The following is a 20531-nucleotide window of genomic DNA, read 5'->3' on the forward strand; positions in this document are numbered from 1 at the left end:
AAAACAAATCCAAATTAATGCCTTTCTTTGTTTTGACTATTCAACAGCTGGTTTGAGGGCATCAGAGGTTACAGGTTAGTTGCTAACCTACATAACTGGACATTGCATTTTAAGACATAATGTGATATAACAACAGTTTCCCATACGAGGGAAATATTTGCTACTTAAAGGAATACTTATCTCAAAGTAGATACAAACTAGATGTTTTCCTGAACTTTGGCTCAATTCCTTCAGTTTTATTCTTCTTTATTCTAAGCCTTGGACTAGACCGATTTCTCTGTGTTAGTGGATCGTTCCATTGACCCTTGGAGGTTTCAGCACCTAAACCAACAGTTTCAGTCTTACTGTAGAGATGGAAACACAGGACTTTGTTTAGAAGCATGAAAAGATGCATATGGGGGGGATTTCTGTACAAAATGCTGGAGAACATAAAGCATGCCAGCAAATGCAGCTAGTAGGAATCATACAAAAATACAAAACACAAAATTTGGTTTTACTGATCAATCAGTCAATCAAGGTTCTGATGCCTAACATTGTTTGACCTGATTGGACTTTTCTTTGACAGCTTTAGAAAATGTCGGTATGCGTTCCTACCCTCACTTATTGTCATGAAATCTGGGTCATGAATGAATGAATGAGATCCTGGATACAAGCAGCTGCTATGAGCTTTCTCTGAGGCAGCTGAGGTGGCTCAGGCATGTTTCTGTTTTGGATGCTCTCTTGCCGCTCCCTTGGCAGGTTTTCTAGGAACATTCCACAGGGAGGAAGCCCAGGGGACAATGCTGTAGGAAGTATGTCTCTCAGCTTGCCTGAGAAAACCTCTGGCCTCCCTCAGAGGACCTGGAGGAGGTGTCTGGGAAGAGGAAAGTGTCTGGGAGTCTAACGCCACCACGACCAAGCAGAGGGCAATGGTACGAGCTTTAGAAATAAATAATCCAATAAAACAACACCCTGAAAAACTCCCAGCTACCTTAATTTTCAGCAACTATAATATATACACAATTTACAGGTGTAGTGTGATTCCAACTATAAGAGTTCCTTTTTATTTCTTCATTGCAAGAGATCCAATCAGATGGCTGTTTTCATTGACAAGGAGGCTCTTTCAGTTGCACTCTACAGTTCCTTTGGGTTGCAGCCACAGCAGAGATAGCCTCTATTGCCAAAGATGTTAAATTACATGGAGCCCCGCCAGGAAGGTGCGGACAAGATGACGCTGCAGGCCTCAAATGAGAACAGGATGACCAGAACTGCTTTGCATATTCTGACGAGCAATCCAAGGCGAAGCATGTGGTGAACGCTTCACTGATAAACTTCCACTGCTGCCGCCTCGCTGCTCACTGTCAATGTTACTCTCAGCTCTCAGGCTTCAGTATGCCGGGAGTTTTATATCAAGATGAAAAGATGAATTTAAAATAGATATTTCAAACCCCTTTCTAGCAGAATACCCAGTAGATGAAATAAAGATGTGACCTGCTTTTTACAGTTCTTGATGGGTTTTTTTTGTTTTGTGTTTTTTATATGGTTTGAACAAATTAAACAAAACAGGAATCAAGGATAGCAGCTAAAGTTAAACTATCACAGTCAAAAGAAAATACAAAGAATAAAGATGCATCTCACCTCTGAGCTAAGTTATGATGTCCAGCATCATCGTTATCATTATTTTCTGCCTGGGGATCTTTCAGTAGTTCCTCTGCTGCCTTCCTAGCGTCATCGTCCTCGTACTCCCTGACGTCGTTCACCTCCTTTACCTTCAGCAACTTCACCACGAAAATCACAATGAACTGGAAAGAGCAGAGGAGAAAAAGAGTTTCTACGGAGTGTCTGAAGTGGAGGCTTTTAGACGACATGGTCTCTAAGCGTGCTCACCAGAAACCAGTAGATGTTCATGAGCAGCAGGGTGAAGAGCAGAGCATTGAAGAAGAAGTAGAAGGGGATGTTGGGGACAGACTGGATGCTGGATACACACGTCGCATACAGCACTTTTAGAGGGAACCAGTAGAGCCGGAACCAGAACCTGAAAAAAAGAGGTGAGACCAGCTGAACATAATGATGCGGCTCTGAAGGCGCTATATAGTGAAAATCCGGTGACTACGAGATTTAGAAAAGAGGTTAGAGATTTCAGCAGACGTTTACCAAGTGATGCTGAAGCTGGCGGAGCCCATGTTGGACAGCACATCATTGATCAGATGATAACCACCTCCTCTGGACTTCAGGTAGACGTTAAGCTTGGTAAACTCCAGCAGGACATCGTTGATGTCGTGCAGGAATAACACCAGGATGCCTATGTTGTGGTACCTGACAGATGTAGATTTTGTTAAAGAAACGGACTGATGTCATGGCCTCTACTTCTCTCCTGTTTTGTTTTCACACCTGAAGGCGTAGGAGAAGCTAATTAGAGCCAGAGTGATGATGTGATGAACCACCATGACGGCAGAGTCCTTCCTCCATGTGTCCATGTTGACGGTGGCGTAGATGGAATGGCCGTAGAAGCTGCCCTGGATCAGGTAGGCTATGGCGATGTCTGTAGGCACTGTCATACCACTCTTCCAGTCTGAAGAGACAGAGGGGAGGAGTAGATAAGGGAATAATGTTAGATTATAAAGGATGTGTTAAGTAGGGCTGGGTATTTCCTGAATCAATTCGATTTTGATTAATAAAGTTCTAAATCGATTAATTTGAGTTGATCTGTTTTTACAATAATGAAAGTGGTTCAACTGTGTATCAAAATATAGAGAGTTTAAACCTGAGGTTTGAACAAAACTGTCTCATAAGTGCAAAGTTGTTTGTGAAAAGTGAAAATGTGAAGCCTCACTCCAGGAAGCAGACGTGACACAGCCGGCACACAGCAGACATGCATGAGTTGCATTATCTTCCTGCACAAACCATATTTGCAGCGTTGTCTGTAACAACTACAGGGTGTTTGCTGGTCAGCCCCCATTTGTTAATGTCTTTAGTAGAGATGTCCCGATCCAGGTTTTTGCACTTCCGATCCGATACCGATATTGTTTTTGGATTTCCGATCCGATACCGATACTGGCCGATACCAGCCTATCCGAGCATGTATTTAAGTTTAAGTTAAAGTATTTAGCCTTAGTTGTAAGACTCATGTTGAAAAGGGTTTTAGTACTCTTGATAACATCTAGCCAGCTAAATTAGGTGAGATTGAATAAAACACAATGATTGGTAACAACAAACTTACCTGTTTATTAAGAGATAAACACAAACTGGACAAAATTACGAATAGCAATCTGAAATTTCACAGTGAGCAGTAAAACCATAAACAGGTAAAGGTGCAAGTATTACTGTAAGTTTAAAAAAAATGCAAAACAGGGAAACACTGGCGCAAAATAGTGGAATGGATCGTTTCAATCGGCGAAACCGGATTTTTTTTAAAAAACTGGATCGGCAGTCTGGATCGGCATTTTACATGCTTTGCCGATACACATTTTTTTGCCAATATCGGCGTCCCGATCCGATCCACGTATCGGATCGGGACAAGCCTAGTCTTTAGTCAACCTATTGCTATATTTGCAGCTGTCTGGCTTGAAGTGATCTTGAGTGCCTCTTTCCTGCTCATTTGAATGTGAACGTCAGGTGCGTCACTATAAAACTAATCGATCTCATTCCCTAGACATTGATTTTGCAAAAATGTAAAGGAATCGATTTTTTACCCAGCCCCAGTGTTAAGAAATGTCATTTTTTTATTGTCTATAGGATGGTTCAGAAATACAAAAAAAAACTATGGCCAAAAATGGTTACAGGGTTTGTCATAAACAATATCTAAACATTTATTTGGATTATTATAAATAGTCAGTCAACCATGTTATTTTTTTTTTTTACTAAAACATGTTTTCAAGGTGAACAATAAATACGTTGTATGATTTTCTGCCTGCAGGTGGCAGCAACATGACACAACTCAATGCATGGCTCAACAGAGGGCAGACATGACCTATAATAAAGGTATTTGCAGTTTTATGCTTTTCAGGCACATTTGGGTCAGAGAGAAAAAAAGGCGAGAAGTTCTATAAAAAAATATGTCAAAGATGTTGCATAAAATGCAGATAAAAAAAAAACAGCACAATCATTTGGACATTATCTACAGGCTAATACAGAGAAATCTGTTTACAACTAGGAAATAGTGGAATGAAATTAAATCTTTTTAACTTCATGCGGCTGGTAAAAATTCAGTGGTTTTGACTTTTTTTATCATTATCCTATAGGGCAGGATGATTAATCAACTTTTCTGTTTATAAAGATCCTTTTTTTTTTTTTCTTTTTTTTTTACGGACTCTTTTGGCTTCCATAGCTCAGATGGTTCAGTAAATCCCTTTTTCTTCTAAGATGTGTCCTCAATAAATTCTCTAACCTTTTAATATCACCTGCTGCAAACATTTAGTGTGTGCATACTTTCATTGTTTGTTCTGGAATATGTTCATTTTACAAGCATGTTTTATAACAAACATGATTATATTTTGATGCTCTTAAAGTTAAGATCACCTCCTAGAAGGGCTGACTGATATCAAAAATCAAAGCTAGGTTATGAAAGTTTTTTAATGAAAATTAAGGGCAAAAAAAAACTTTAAAAAATGATTAATCGGATATGAGTAAAGATTTATAAACTATAGCGCCCATCTCTACAATCTTGATTCATTATTTTTGTTCAGTCTACAATCAAGCACAGGGTCAGGAATGTGTATTGTCCCCTAAAATGATAAGTAAATAATAAACAAATTAATCAATAATAATATGAATGTGGAAAAAATAAAACCCAAGTTTAAACAGACACCAGAAAATATTTTGAGCAACAGAAGAGCTCTATTTTTAAGAAGCAAAGATATTGCATTTGTGTTACTAAGTAACACCTGAATAGTGTATAAGTTATATGAGAAGGTGATGAAAGGACTAAATAAATCATCTACTTATTAAAATTATTTAAAACTGGAAATAATGAAACAATGATTAAAGAAAAATCTTCATTTAGATCTGGGGGAGAGGACTTATATCACAATGATATAAGGGGAGATAGAATATGAAATTTGGTGGAACAGTGCAGTGAGGATATAACTGGAGAGAAACACAGGGTTAATTGTTCCTGCTCTTCACCCACTAAATATGTTTAATCATAAGGTGAGAAAGCAGAAAGTTTGCAAATAATTTATCCTGTTGGATACTATTTTCTCCTGAAGCTTTTGCTTAAAAATTGCCTTAAATTCATATATGTTAAAGACTGTTATCTTAATTTAGATGTAGAAGCATCTCTAACATATGATCAGTTTGTCACATCTTTATGTTAAGTTGGACCATGGATGAGAGGAAGCAGCATTAGGGAGTCTTTCAGTTGAAAACCAGCCTAAATGCATTCTGAGACTGGCTAGAGTCTAAAAGCAGATTGGATGTTAGACGGAAATTCTCCTCTGATGTCTGAGCGAGGTTTGTCTCCACTGGGATGGGGTTTCAGGCTTCGTGTTTTGTTTATTGATTAGCGCTTCTATCATTAAACATTGAGGAGAGACTCGAGAGATGGATCCAAGCTGAAAAGCAGCCAAGAAGAAGCATGGAGGCACAAAAGCTGCAGCTCTTCCCACCTTTCATTCTGGATACAGAAATAGTGCCCTGCAGAAGTTTTTAAACTGTTTAACTTTTTTCCTTTTTCATCCATCTCAGAAGAGTATGTAACAGAGAAACAAATGGTAATTCACTTGAGTAAAATGCAAGAAAGGTTTATTTTTCCATTGATCATAACTGAATATCTGGATAGTGAGTAAGAACATTTCGTGTTAGTCAGAGCTACATAGCAAAGATGCAAGTCCAGAACTAAATTTACTTTAGAAGGTTAAAAACAAGCTGGCCAAATTCAAATGAGTTCCACACTTTTTTTTTTTTTTTTCTGCAAGTGTCCCAATTCTTTTTGTAATGACGTGCTAGTGTTGATTGGACCATCCCAATAAAATTCACCACTGTTTGAGGTTGTAACGTGTTGAGGTTATAACCTCAAACAGTGTGGGTTCTCAATGCTGTTTCAAAATTAATTCTTATACCATCGGCTGTTGTGAGCCCCCCTCCCTTCCCCCTGGAGTAGTGCTGACACCTCAGTGTCTAATAGAAGAGGCTAAGGGGTCGTAAAAGACATGAGTGGAATATATGTGAAGTCTGGGGCATCTCCATTGTCCATTAGCAGAACACTTATAGATGTATTGACACTGGTTTCTATTAAGGTACAATCATAAAAATCTTCTGTTTTAAATGATGCACTGCATGAAACCTAATGTGTCTAACAGTAAATAGTTTTAAATGAACATATTCTGTTAATAAAGAGTTGACTGAGCCTTACAATGTGTCTGCATGTGTCACTGAGGTTTTGCATCATTACATGCTCAGGTTATCCAGTGCTATCTTTATAGTTATGCTACTATAGGGTTAGACTGTTGGAGGACATGGGGCCCCCTTTTTTCTTTATCAGTTTTTCTTTATCAGTGCCTTTAGATGACATTTGTTGTGAATTGGCGCTATATAAATTAACTAAATTGAATTGAATTGTTTGAGTAAAAGAGAACCTCAACTTATTATTTCCTGTCAATTCCAATTACTGGTACCTTAACTGGATCCCCTCCAGTACATTAATATAAAAACAAAGCACAAAGATGCTGAATAAAGTGACATCATTCCTTACTGTAGAAGACAGAGGGTGGGTCATGGAAGAAGGAGTAGGAGGAGAAGAAGAGCAGGTAGGTGCTGTAGGACCACGACATGGTGTAGAAGACCAGCTTCCACGCACTCTCTGGCATCTTGGCAGCATCTTTGGGCAGCAGCCTGCACCACTGTGCAAGAGGCTGCAAGGACAGAGCAGAGAAAAGAGAGAATTTAGATAATTGACACCCTCTGAGTTGTTGTACCGGCTTCTAAAACCAGAGGAAATCGTAGGAGGCCTTTTAGAAATGGCAGGTTTAATGATTTTATAAATAAAAAGAAATCCTTACAAACAGTCCAATCCAGAGTCTTCTAACTACTTTGTAAACATTAAAATGCTTAATTTTCTTAATACATGCATCTTTTCTTATAAGACAGTTAAAAATGTTTAACATGTTCTTGTGTTTATAAAAATACTTACATTTTTAGAAAACTAAGTGCTTTTCCTCTCATCTAACCTATTCTGTTTTAAATAGATAGGATGAGAAAGTCCATGACATGACTAAGCATTTTGAAATTTATCTATCAACAGCACAGCAGTCTTCAGAGTGGCCTGAAAGCTGAATCAGCACCTCAGAAAATAAAAAAACTATTCATCCATGTCTTCATAAATCTATATTTTACTACTGCGCCACAGCATTAACTCTGGGAAGGTCTGCCGTTTCTTGGCATCTTTTGTTTGAGCTTGGAAAACTGAATTTGACCTTTTTCAATTCAGATGTATCTAGACGTTGAATCGCAGACAACTCAGTTAGAATCCAAAATGGCTGCCACTCATAAATAGACTGAATTAGAGAACAGTTTGTTCTAATGTTTAAAATGTCAAAAGCTTCAATTATGGATTATTTTGCAAATCAATTAATCTGTTAACAATTTTTTCAATTGGTTGCTTAATAATCAAATTACAAACAGAGTTTATTAGATTATTTTTACAGAATCTGGACCAGGTAAAGGTAAATCTTGAGAAGTTTTCAAGCATTTTACCAGAAAAAGAAGGTTTGGGTCCTATATTTATGGGTTTTTTTTTCTGATCCTGAATCACTGCTCTCAGTGGGTTGCTCTGGAACGACTTTAGAGTCATTCCAGTTAAGGATTGTCTGATAAATAAATGTGTTGATGATTATTTCAATAATTGAATGGGCATGATTAATAAGATCAATCATTTCAATCCTGCTAGTTTGTATAAGTAATTGTGGTTACCATGGTCACTAAGCTAACCAAGTTGCTAATAATTTAGGTTTTCCATCTTTCATCATCAGAGGTGACTTAATCTAGCTTCGAAGAGTAAAATTTTCCTTCATCCTGTTTACAGGAAAGCAGAGCGATTTTAGTCTGTGGCTCCATCAAAATCGGGGAAATCAATCAGGACACTTAAACCAAAGTATGTCAGCAGTCGCTATGATAAGTGCTGCCACAATAGTGCTGACAGTAAGAAAGGACGTAGGAAGAGGAAGCAGTATGCCATAAATGGTTCATTTAGCATAGGGACCTACCCATGTTCCTATATAGATTCCCACAATCCTTTGCATGACAGGACCTATAGACACAGCCCACCCCAGGGAAAAACTATATTTCTTCCCTCTCCCTTAAGTACCACATGCAATTGTACACACCATTACATGTTTTGGGCTTTATGTCAGAGACCATTTGTTGAATGTATGTAACTTTTGTTTTTTGTAGTTCTTTTCTTGAAGGCTGAAGTCCTGATTTCACCAGCGACATTCATGTGTGTTTCCATCACATTCATGATGTGTCCAGATACAGAACAGCAGCCCAGAGTTCATTTCCTACTGTTGATGGTGTTCTTACTGCTTACACCTTATGAGGTGAAGGAAGAGAAGCTAAGAACAGCAGATCATTCAGCCTCTGTCTATGCTGTTGACCTGAATATGCAAAATGATGGGAGGCTTTTTTTAACTCTCTGAACCTGCATTATCTACCTCCATTCAACAGGAACACAACTTAGTTTGAATCAACATGGTTTTCATCATAGCTTTAAAAAGAATGCAGCATAACCAAAATGTGAAAAAATATCTAAGCAAAAAGAAGTATCCTCCAAAAGATTTTGAAACAAATTTAGACTTTGATTTGTGTAATATTGCCTTTTTTAGTGTGAAATAACTTCCCTTGTCAGTTTCCTGCCTAAATAGAGTCCTATTTTTTTATGCTTTGTCCTGATAACCACATAATATTTAGTTTGCATTCAAACGTAAAGAGGGAAAGCTTCCAGTAAATCGTTTTACAGTCTAAAAGGTGCTGAATGGATGATACAGGACAAGAAAACATTTTCTACAAGGGCCCTAAACACCAAACTTTGTTTGAAAAGAAGGTAAATGCACAGGGCACATGCAACAGTTGTTTTGAATTTGCACTGCACTATATACTCCAGAAAGTCTGTTTGTTTATAGCCAGAGCTTAAAGGACTATACACAATTTTATTTGGAAAAAAAGACTACAGGACAGTCATTATTGTTTTAAATGCTCACATTTCCAGCTGTGCATGGCTTGTAATGGGAGGGAGAAGCAGTGAATGGAAACATGGCCATGATTATTATTTGTTCTACAAGCAGAAATCAAACTGGTGCTTTTCTTTTGGCCTCACAGTCGTCTGATATATTTGTGCAGAGACTTGATTACTAGCGGTATCATGCTATCGTCATCCCCTTCCTCTGTCTTCCTGCCTCATCGCTAATTTTTTTTCTTTCCTCTATGCCTTCTATGACGCAACAGCAAAGCCTCTAAGATATAATTACCCGTCAAAGTAACTAAACCCAAAAAAAGCTTTTGACATAATGACACCCAAACGCTGGAACAAGCATAAAGGAAACACAGTTGAGATAAAGCAGATATGCAACAGGTAAATGAGTATGGCAGGGAATCATATGGGCTGTTCTTCAGTGTTTCATAGCTGTGCCAAGACCGGAAACCAAACCCAGCCCCCCTCCCCTTGTAAACAAAATTACACACACATACACAGCGCTTTAGAAAGTCGAGAGCATGTAACTGGAGGCAGCAAAGTGAAAGTAGCCTGTGTCAATGATACAGCGGCTGGTCCACTCGGCTTGATGGGACCGGGCTCAGTGACGACCTGCATGACAAATTCATGAAGAGAGCATTAATCCTGCTTAGACACTGGACCTTGTTCAGTTTCTGCTTTTCCTGTTTGCCTGATATGAAACAGAACAGCCAGTCTTGTGTTCACCTGTGACTTCATCCCTTTTACGTGCCTTCCTTTGTTTACTCTTTGCATCCCTATGTTTTTAGAACTGGTAGAGTTTGTGAGTCACGCCAGAGAGTCGAGACACAACAGGGAAGGAAGCTGAGAGGGCTGCGCAGATGTGAGATAAAATGTAACGGCAACAGACTCATTAGCTGTGACACATGTGCAGAGCCGAGTAAAGGGGATGGTCACGTGATTGCGGCAACAAGGCCTGATTGGATCAAATGCAGGTGGCATGTGTCGTTAGGTCGTGACCCCCAGCAAAGTGCAGCACAGGACACTACGCCACATTCTTTTAGGTCTCACAAGGCATCTGCATCAGTCCCTCTCTATCGGCCCACCCATCCGTCTCCTCCCCTCCTTTTTTTTCCCTCGTTCCCGCTGTCCATTCACCCCTGTGTCACTCCTCCCCTGCCTATGACATTTATTTATAGAAGCCAGCTGTCAGCACACAGTGCAGACCCCTGCAGTCCTCTTGCACATCACCCCCCCCCCCCCCCCCCCCCCCCCCCCCCAAACACAAAACACACAAAAGCTGAAATGCAAGAGAAGCTGAAGCTGGTTACAGCCATCACCATCGGTGACTCTGCACTTTATACTGCTTCTGCTCTTAGCACATCAAAACCCATTAATCACACTTACGTTGTCTCCAGAACACAAAATCTCTGTTTTTCAGAAACTAGGTGCTTCACCTCCATCAAAATCAACCAATAAAATACAGCGGCAACAGTGAGAAAAGTTAGACTTGTGCCGTCTGATGTTAACGTTTTGTGGAAAAGTGGATTTTCCTGCACCCACTGGATGTCAATACAGTTTTTATGGCTTTTTAAGGCCAGCAAGTCCTTGTCTTTATTTAGCTCAGAAAAAAATGTTAAAAATCTACTTTTTTTAGGCCATACATCCTGTCCAAATTTAGCCTAAGCAAAGAGAAAGTCAGGCTTACAGTAGTTACCACACTTGATCAGCTTTGGAGACACAATCATAGCCTCTCTGTGCGTGGTGTTCCAGCTTTATTTTGACTCTGTTATTGTTGCACTAAATTTTTGCCTATGAAGTGAAAGGACTTTGGACCTCATGTGTGACTAATATTCAGAACGTTTGTGGTCAAGAAATGAAGTGTGAGCCTGATGACTGGACCAGCAGAGTTTTATTCCTTGTAACATTTTCTAAATCCTTTACTTTCTGTCACTCTCTGACCAGGTCAGACATCTTCAGGCTTTACAAACAGTTTGGGTGGCAAAGCTAGTCGGTCAGGTTGGTTTTTAATAGTGAAATATCGACATTAAATTTATACTAAAAAAAACAATCTTAATGTTTATAGACATCTTTTCTATGGCTATCTTTGATCGCTCAGTCATTGTCTTTGTTTATCCCGGTGTAATCTGTCTAAATTATCCTAAGATGTCAAAATGCATCCTATTGTGGACATTTCTTCACCTTTCAATTATCAACCACATTTACACAATGTCTAGAAGGAAGGGAATTTTGTATTTATTACTTCGGAGTCCAATGTGCTCCAGCTCCAACTTAATTGGGCTTCTCTTTTTTCTTGAAATGAGAGAGGTCCAGTTGGTTCACTTCTAATCTAAAAAACTTTAATGCAAAAGCACACAGCAACTCAACAAGGCAAAAAGAGGACGACACAAAGAGCTGGGTATGTTTAGTCTAAAGGTAAGCAAATGACCCAACAAAGCCTCACAAAATGTACTTTGAATAATTGATAGATGGGTTGGTTTATGGAAATTGATGATGACATTACAGATGGTCTAGTCTAGGATTTGATGCTTATACAGCCGTTGTTTGTTTGTTTTAACTAAAGGTTTGTCTTTATTGTTCCTATCTATTTAACTCTCTACGTGTTTAAAGCTGGAGTTGGGGTTTGTTAGTTGATAGGAAGATGCAGGTCTGAACGTGGCAAGTTTAAGTTACTCACATTGTTATGAGATTAATTTTTATTTATTTGGTTTTAGACTATCCTAGGCCCGGATGTGGAGAAAACTGGATCTGAGGGGTTATACTGGGGAGTCATCTCAGGAAAACACCCACGATAGTTGGAGAGGAGACATCCTGCTCGTATGAGTAAATCCTTACAATCACTCCTTTTGATATGAAGAAGCAGTAAAACAAGTGTGAGATCCCGCTAAATGGTGCAGACTCTGACAAAATCTCTAAGTCTGAGTCTGACCACCTATCCAGGGAAACCCTATTTTAGTTGCTTTTATTCAGAAGGCTGATCTTCAGATGATGATCAACGTCTCCTGACCTTAGGTAAGCAGCAAAAACTGGATAAAACTGTAAATCCTTCGAAAAGACAGACCCACAACCCCTAATCAAGTCTCCAAATCTCTACTGTACATAAATCAACCCATTTTCTGTCATATTATCCTTCGTAAAAAAAAAAAACTTGAATCAGTAAAGAAAAAACAGAAATAGATTTCAGCCAATAAGAACCCTGGTCAGCATCTCTGTAGAAAATCAAAATAAGATGGAAAAATATTTCTTGCACTAAAAAAAACTCTTATATTCAACTAGAATCACTATAATACTCATCTATTTTTGTTTGAGATATCATGATTAAACCTCACTGCCTCTCTTATGTCCTTTATTTTCAACAAGCTTGGGAATTATGGTAGTAATAACAAGCAGTATTAGGACACTGCTCAAAGCAAATTCACACAAAGAATTGCTAAAGACTGGTCCTAAATGCAGACTAAGGAATTATTCATCATTCTGTAAAAATATCTGTCCATGATGTCGGTTTTTCTGTCAGCCTACCAAGTAGAGGTATGGTGGGTCAAGGACACTTGTCCTCCAACGTCGGTCAGTTGACAAATAAGGCCTTAAACTACACTCAACAGCTCCCTCTCTCTTCTCTTTTCTCTTCCCTCCCTGACAGGCAGACTGTGGCTCGACTTGCCCCCTAGCACGAAGCGTCACTGGCTCCCATTTCACTCTCCTTTCTGCCAAAGACACTCTGAGCTAGAAATCCAGGAGGAAGAAAAAGGATGCAAAAGTTATAAAGAAGTTACAAAAACTGATTGTTTGAGAAAGTCTGAAAGACATGAGGCATTCTTATTCATTTTTTTATATACCCTCCTGTGCAGTGCTGAACCAACTGCTACTCCTCACTGTTCACCCCAAAGCAGGTGATGAATGAGGAAGGGAAGTGAATGGACTCTCCTTTGTTGGCCAGTTGCATCAGAAGATAAATTGGACCATTGAGTCAGGACGCTAGCTCATGTGTGGGTCTGTCCAGCCAGGCCAGCACTCACTCACTCACTCTTTTATTTATTTGGCTCTGTCGAGCTTCGATCTCTCCCTGGTTCGCTGACGTCACTCTGGGTATCTCTGTGTACCTTTAAATCCAAACCTATCACGGTTGCCCTCTGGTTTCAGGGTAAATAGGATTTGCTAAGGCTTATCCAGCAGATGACCAGAGTTTTAGACTATATATACATGTGTGGGTAAAAATAGCCCATTCATCTGTGATTAACAATTACTCCAATCCTATCTAAGGTCCTTCTAGAACATCTTGACACGCCAAGTGGGTTAAAGTCCACTTTTTTGTCTTAATGTATAACACAGCTGGTAAGCAACTTAATATATCTAAGTTTGATTTAAAAGCGTAGATTGTCGGATTACACAAAAAGAAAAAAGAAAAGACAATAATCTCATTGGTTCTCCTTCTTGTTGTTAAGGCGAAGAGCGGACAGCTGCCACCGGGGATAAAACCTTGTAGGTTTTTAGACTTAAAAATGGGATGGTGGTTATTGTTTTTTTTTCTATGCATCTTACTTCCGATAGTATTTTCTTTATATCTATACAAATCTTTTATGTTGTAATTTTATGCAGATTTTTTTCCTCTAGCACACAAACCAGTTAGTAATACGACAGAGTTACAATGATTTATCCCAATGAGCTCTTTTATCAGAAATGTGGGTTTTGGGCCATAAGGATATGTTGCTTTTTTGATATAGCAAACCTTTCTAAATGTTATGCCTTGTCCTACATTTTTTTTTTCTTGAGTGTTTTGTTTTATCCAGTCCCCCTAAGGAGTCGGTGTAAATCAGCCCTTATCAGCAGCCTGTTTATTTCTGTTATAATTAGAGGGAACAGGAAGATCTTTAATGAGAAGCAGCAACAGTAAAAGCAGCGTCGCCGTGGGAGGGAAGCTGCTTTGTTTTATAACTGTGGAACAAACTTGCAGAGTACACAGCTTAACGCCATTTCCCCCAGTGGGGTTGACTTGGTTGCATGACATCCCACATCTTTGCTGACCCACTGAAAACAACCCAACAGAACCAAACATTTCAAGCTCACGAATGTTGAATCACTCCAGCTTTTACTGACCTCCTTATTTCCACTTCCTGCCTACTCACTTGGTGCAAAGTATTGTGGGAAATGAGTCAGCTGTTTATTTGTATGTCTGCAAATAAATAACAAATGGAGGATCAATTCCTTAGGGGTATGGGATGAATCGACTCTCCATGCTGACTAAAAAGGGATGCGAGTGACCTGGTGGAGAAACAGTCTCAAGTATGTGCTAACTCCAATAAGTTCTGTCAGTTTTGTTATTTTTAAGCTTGCAGAATTAAGTGTGACAAACAACACATTGCCAGAGGTATTGGGACACCCTTCTAATCAATTCCATTGACAACAAAGTAGGAAATCAAAGACTTTGGCATGCAGACTGCTTCTTCAAAGATTTGTGGAAGCATGGACAGCTCTAAGGAGCTCAGTGAAGCGTGAAGCTATGATAGTGTTGGGACTTTTTCTTACTGATTTTTCTTACTGGTCTTGGTTCCTTGATTCAAGAGAAAGGAACTCTTAATTCTCAATCATAAAAAGATGATGCATGCCCCTATTGTTCATTAGTTTTTAGATTTTCACTTCCTATCCAACCATTACTATACACCAGTGTATGAAATAAGGTCCATAAAGATCTTGACAGTTCTGTATAGACCTTTGACCCCAATCTAATAAAGTACTTTAGAATTGGAGTGAAGACTGTGACCTAACGACTGACCTCCCAAATACAGTGCAGGAAAAGTGACCAAAATGTTCATAAACCTCTCTTAAGGCCTTTCAGGAAGAGTGTAAGGTATTAAAGCGGTAAGGACAGAGCCATCTACCCATTAAAGATGGTGATATGAGAAAGAGTTTAAAGCAAAATAGAGTAAACAAGTTGCTTCATTTCTCTAAAAATGAGTGTCTGAGTTCTTCCGTTTACCTTCCCTACTAATCTGCTGTGTCCTGACAGACTGAAGTCCTTTTTCAGGCTTGTTCCTCAGAGTCCCAGCTGTTTAAAACTTTTTAAGCATTGCTCAGCTGGTGTTTCTAACAAGTCTATCTTTAAAAAGCTGTTTTTTTTACATTATGGATACAAGAAGTCATTGGATTCCTAATTAAAAGTCAATTGAATAAATATGTGTACTCAATTAAAACTAGGGATGTCCCAATTCAATATATTGATAGCTTAAATTATTCTAATATCAGCCAATACTGAAATATATGAAAGAGAAGATATCTGTCTGCATCTAAATTCTCTCATATCAGCACATGGATAGAAAAAGCACTTCTGCTTTAAGTTTATGAAATACGTTGGTTAATAATAAATAGGTCAGTTGTTCTCCTGCTTATTGTTGCTGACTGTTTTTATCTGTTTGAGTAATTTCACCTGACTATGGCTTTACGATCATTTAAAATGACAAAAGGAGAAATATAAGTAATTTGTTTTACTCAAAGCTGCAATATTGGTATCTTATCAGACATTAGAAAGTCGTAACGGGACATCATGCTGCAATAAAAGATTGATTTATTTTTAGGCTTGTCACCATGGATACCAATAATCATGGAGGATGCTTTAAAAAAAATAAATGAATGATTTATTTCATTCATAAAGCAAATCTGAGGCAGAATCTTTATCCTCCAAAAAAGATGTTGAGAGATGGCGGCTGGCACCAGGAAAACTCAATTGAATTCACACTTGCAGCTGAGTGTTTGGACTCAATTAGATTAAAAACCCATGATTAGATGAGGCAGTAAATTAGAACGGGTTTGAGTGTGCACCAATGATTCAGGGCCATATGCAAGTGTGTAAAGGAGCACCAAATTTCACTGAAGAGTGCAGCTGTTGGACTGCAGCTGCAGTACGAAAAACCACTTCTTCATTGTTCCACTGTGCAAAATGCAAAATGAATGCATCTCCCAGGAAGGTCCCCCACCAAAACACGATAAAAAAAAACTTTGCATTTCTTATTTTGTTTAAAGTTACTTATTCAGCATGTTTTATCTTTATTTTCATTTGCATTACAAAAAATTAAAGCAGCGGTTTCATTTCCTTATGCATAAATACTACACCCAATAAGGCCGACTCAAGCTTCACACTTCCTCCATTGCAGTTTGTCAAACATAAAAAATGCACCTGCTCAGGGGAGCTTTAGCATATTAGTGAATCCCAGTAGAGGCATTAACCCCAAACTTGTTTAGCAAATTAACACCTAGAGCATGAGAGCATCCACACTCGGGCACGACAGCGACAACATTCACACTGTTGGGTTGTAAGACTTAAAATAATGAGTAAAGCAAATACGGCTCATAAAATACCAGAGTTGAAATTTCATCCTGACCTTGTTTCATTAAAACATTGAATAACATGTTATTGAATTATCAAAGTCTATCTTTTGCATTAAGTATGGACACAATGTGCAAAACTGAATAAAAACAAATATTTTGATGTGTAAACCATTGATATTACCTTTTCTAAACATTTTTGATATATCACTAATATCAACTATTTGATTTAAGAAAAACTGAGATGAAAAAATAATCACAGAAAGATTATTCTTTAAAGAATAAATATTAAAAAAATGCAATATTCTTTAGTATAAAATGTGAAAGAATTTGATCAATAACGAAGCAGTACAGAGAAATGCACATAGGTTAAAATGAGAACATAAAATATATATCATTACTACCTCCAGTAACATCCAAATATATCAATAATTGAATATCAGAGTATGCAGTATACATATCATAAAGGACAGTTTGGCCAATATATTCCAAGAAGTAATATTTTTCATACTAATGTAATATTTAACCACTTAGGCAGATATTAATGGAACCAGATGTTAAAACTGGACACAAATGAAAACACGTAGACCTCTTAAGGTCACAAAGAGGAAAGAAGAAAATAGACATATGCCACAACTGATGTAGTCATTACAATTTTTACCAAACTTTTTAATAAATTTAATACATTTTTACTACCCTTATTACACCCTTAACCTCTACTATATACATCTTCTGGTTTCTAGACTTGGAATAATGTTTTACAGACTGAGGTACAGTGTAAAGCTGTTCTGTATCTTTAGAGCTATTTATATCTAACCTTATATTTCTATCATATCAGCATTAGCTGTGTTTAAAAAAAAATAACAGACCCCTAATATTGAACTGAAACCAGTCGTGGTCTAGTCTTGCAGTGAGAGATGCTGAACTCAGACTTTTATTCTCACGACCACAATGTCAACATCGTGTCTTTTTAGCAACTTAGTTTTTAACTCCGCTAAACACGACTACCAATATAATCATAGAATAACAATAAAATTATTTCTTTAAAAATTGGACTGGTGCTGTTACATGCTGAAGATGATAATAGGAGAGTTAGTCCAACATATTTTTCCAATATAAAAATCAGATTTTTTTTTTTTGTCCTTCCAACACCTAGAAAGAAGGAGAGCTGAGGGAGTTTAGTTCTCCTCCTCCACCTTCACTCACATTGTTTGCAGCTAAAGCTAAGACCATTAACATCCAGCTACATCTACCAGGTCTTTATTTGGGTCTGGTTTGATGGTTAAACTGGTTACAACATATCGGATGTATCGGACAAGCGCCATATAGTTAATGACTATACAAGTCATTCAAGTTCAAGTGACATCACAAACCAAACTAGAGCAAAGTCCTAAAAAAAAACGCAACACTTTCTAAATCAGACATCATTCGAACATTGCAAATAGAGGTCATCTAATACAGGTTTTTTCAACCAGCACAGATTTTTTGACATAAGTCTAAATGATGCCCAAATGTTACACAGTCTCAGTTTAAACATAAAAAAATGACAAATCAAACAAACATAACCAATGTACAGCAGATGAATGAAGCAGCAATACATGAGCTTCACTTTAACGGAAGACATGGCTGTGTAAATGCACTAATGAAGTGGCGAACAAACCTCATAGCGGCCGATACTGATACAAGCAAAAAAAAAAATATTGGCAGGCTGATGTATAAGTCAATCTCTAGTTGCAATTTCTCCCACAGACTAAAAGAAACACAAAGGTAATCTTGGATGAAGAAACATATCTAATTTATTTCCAAAAATGCCACGTTTTTAAGATCCTACCGATGACTATATGATGGGAACAAAGGAGCCTAACAGGTATGGCACAACTCCTAGACATCTGCTCCTTTTTAACCTTGTCTGAACAAAATAAAAAAGTGACTATGAAGAAAATAAATTGTGTATTTGTAGGTTTCTGATCTACAAATAATCTGGTCTTTACCAGAAAGCTTATTTAGGATAGCATCAGGGTACAAACAGCATACTTATCCCCTATTGGACAATGACATTATTAATTGAACAAAGATGAAGCATAAACAATATATCCTAGAAGTGAAGCCCAGGATGTTAAAAGGTTATGCTATGTTCTTACAAAAATATTTTATTTGTATTGTTTTGTAAAATAAATGATTGTTTTTTTATTCTTGAGAATATTTATCTGTATTAATCTTTGCTGTGAATAATTTTCTATACATTTGTACTGCTCCCTGCTGCAGTTTAAATTCAAATTTACATAGTTAGGTGCATTCAACCCTAAACAGACATTTGAATATCATTTTTGTTTATTTACATTTTGAGGACTTCTCATATGTATATCACTGTGCATCCTATGATGGAACTTGCTCTTTATAAAAATCCCAATAAACAATTTCCTTCAAAGCCATTTACGCATTTTTAGGAAGCAGGAATGTGAAACCATAAATAGCACTCTAGTCTAAATCATGAGGATGTGAAATTATGATTCAGTGACACTTTTTAAGAGCCCGTTTCCTATGATCTGGGTTATGAAAAAATACCTGCACACTGTTATATTTTAGTAGAGCTCTTTCTCCTTACAGTAGTTAGCATTGCTAATCTTAGCCGTACATTCAAACATTGTGTGTTATGAAGTGGTGCATGACAGCAGCCCATGAATAGAAAACTCTCAGTTACTTTTAGAAAGCTAAGAACAATAGAAGCCATTGTTCACAAGCCATCTTTTTTAATCTACAACAATATCATCAAATATATTTTGTAGAGATTTGTCAAAATCCTGTAGTTAAAAATACTTTCTAAGTAATTATTTGATTTTGCTTGCACAGCATTTATTTGTCTAATGGTCATAATTAACTATGTGCTAATCAGGCAAATCAACTCATTTGCAGCTCTGCAGAGAAGACAACATTTCCACCTTAACCTGAGGTTAGGTTTAAAACCATGTCTCCACCTTAAAATGTGGGGAGTTTATGCAAAGTGGGTGTGTCATGTTGCATGTGCATCAGACACACAGAATTTGCCCTCAGACCAACTTGGCTCACAGTTTAAGCTGACAGCTGGAAGACATATTGGCTTCCATTCATAATACAGTGACCTCACTTATGTGCAACACAGCGAGGAGAACGGCTGCCATAGAGGGCAGGAGCCTGAATGCTGATGCCAGGTCGATTTAAACTGATAAGTGAAAAGTATCAGCACCAAGCAGATGCTAATTGTATTCTAGCCACAGCACATATCACAGGTGTGTCATGAAACAGACAGGTGTGTGATCTGTTTACCCCTACAACATTTTCATGTTGTCACATTACAGCCTCAAATTTGAGTATATTATCTTCATGTCACAGAGCAACACAAAGCTGAATGAAAACAGGATTATTACTCCTTTTTATTTCTTCCTAAATAAAATCAAGTCATTCAAAAGGCATCGCCGTAGGATTGGTAGAATTTAATGATAGCAGTCCGGTGAAGGCCTCAGAGGATAGTTAGAGAACAGACAACATTACAAAGTCAGGGGAAAACAGCAGGAAAGTTAGGGATACAGTTTAGGAGTTAAAAGCACAGTTCAATAAAAAAAATGTATCAAGTGTTGAATCAATCACTGAAAATCTTAGGGGTCCATTTACACTGACAGACCACTTGATCCATGAATTTATAAACAAGCATATAAAGCCATTTTTTGACTATTTTTCTGTGATAGTTGGTAACTACAGAAGTTGGGCACAAAGTTTTAGGGATAAAGACCTGTTTGAATCTAACAAACATGCTTCCTCAGACTGGAAATAATATTACGGTATAGTGGAGGATGTTCTTTTTCTGGGTGGTAGTAAGTAGTCCTCCTAATTGTCAATCATTCTGGTTATGTGTTTATGTAAGGTTGTCCCACGTGCTCCTCCCCATTTTCACTTTCCAGTGGTGTGTCTGACATAGTGGAAAAATTGCAAAATTTTTTTTTTGAATGTAAGCTTGTATGAGTGATGCAAACAGCAACCTTAAACAGAGCGTGCACGAGGAGAAATGGGCTTGTGC

The 20531-nt window shown here is 37.8% G+C and overlaps 1 protein-coding gene across 1 annotated transcript in view; it reads right to left on the reverse strand.

The window, feature by feature from the left end:
- The window catches only part of cers1 (ceramide synthase 1), a 31987-nt gene that overhangs the window by 2440 nt on the left and 9016 nt on the right, over positions 1-20531 (reverse strand). Inside the window, exons 2-6 of the mRNA XM_038288597.1 lie at positions 6671-6830; positions 2371-2551; positions 2134-2295; positions 1867-2014; positions 1618-1781 (exon numbers count right to left, since the gene is read on the reverse strand). Coding sequence (XP_038144525.1) covers positions 1618-1781; positions 1867-2014; positions 2134-2295; positions 2371-2551; positions 6671-6830 — 815 coding nt within the window. The remainder of the gene's footprint in view (positions 1-1617; positions 1782-1866; positions 2015-2133; positions 2296-2370; positions 2552-6670; positions 6831-20531) is intronic.

This window comes from Cyprinodon tularosa, unplaced genomic scaffold (genome assembly GCF_016077235.1).
Source record: "Cyprinodon tularosa strain WSP-4 unplaced genomic scaffold, ASM1607723v1 ctg259, whole genome shotgun sequence".
In the NCBI taxonomy this organism is placed as follows: Eukaryota; Metazoa; Chordata; class Actinopteri; order Cyprinodontiformes; family Cyprinodontidae; genus Cyprinodon; species Cyprinodon tularosa.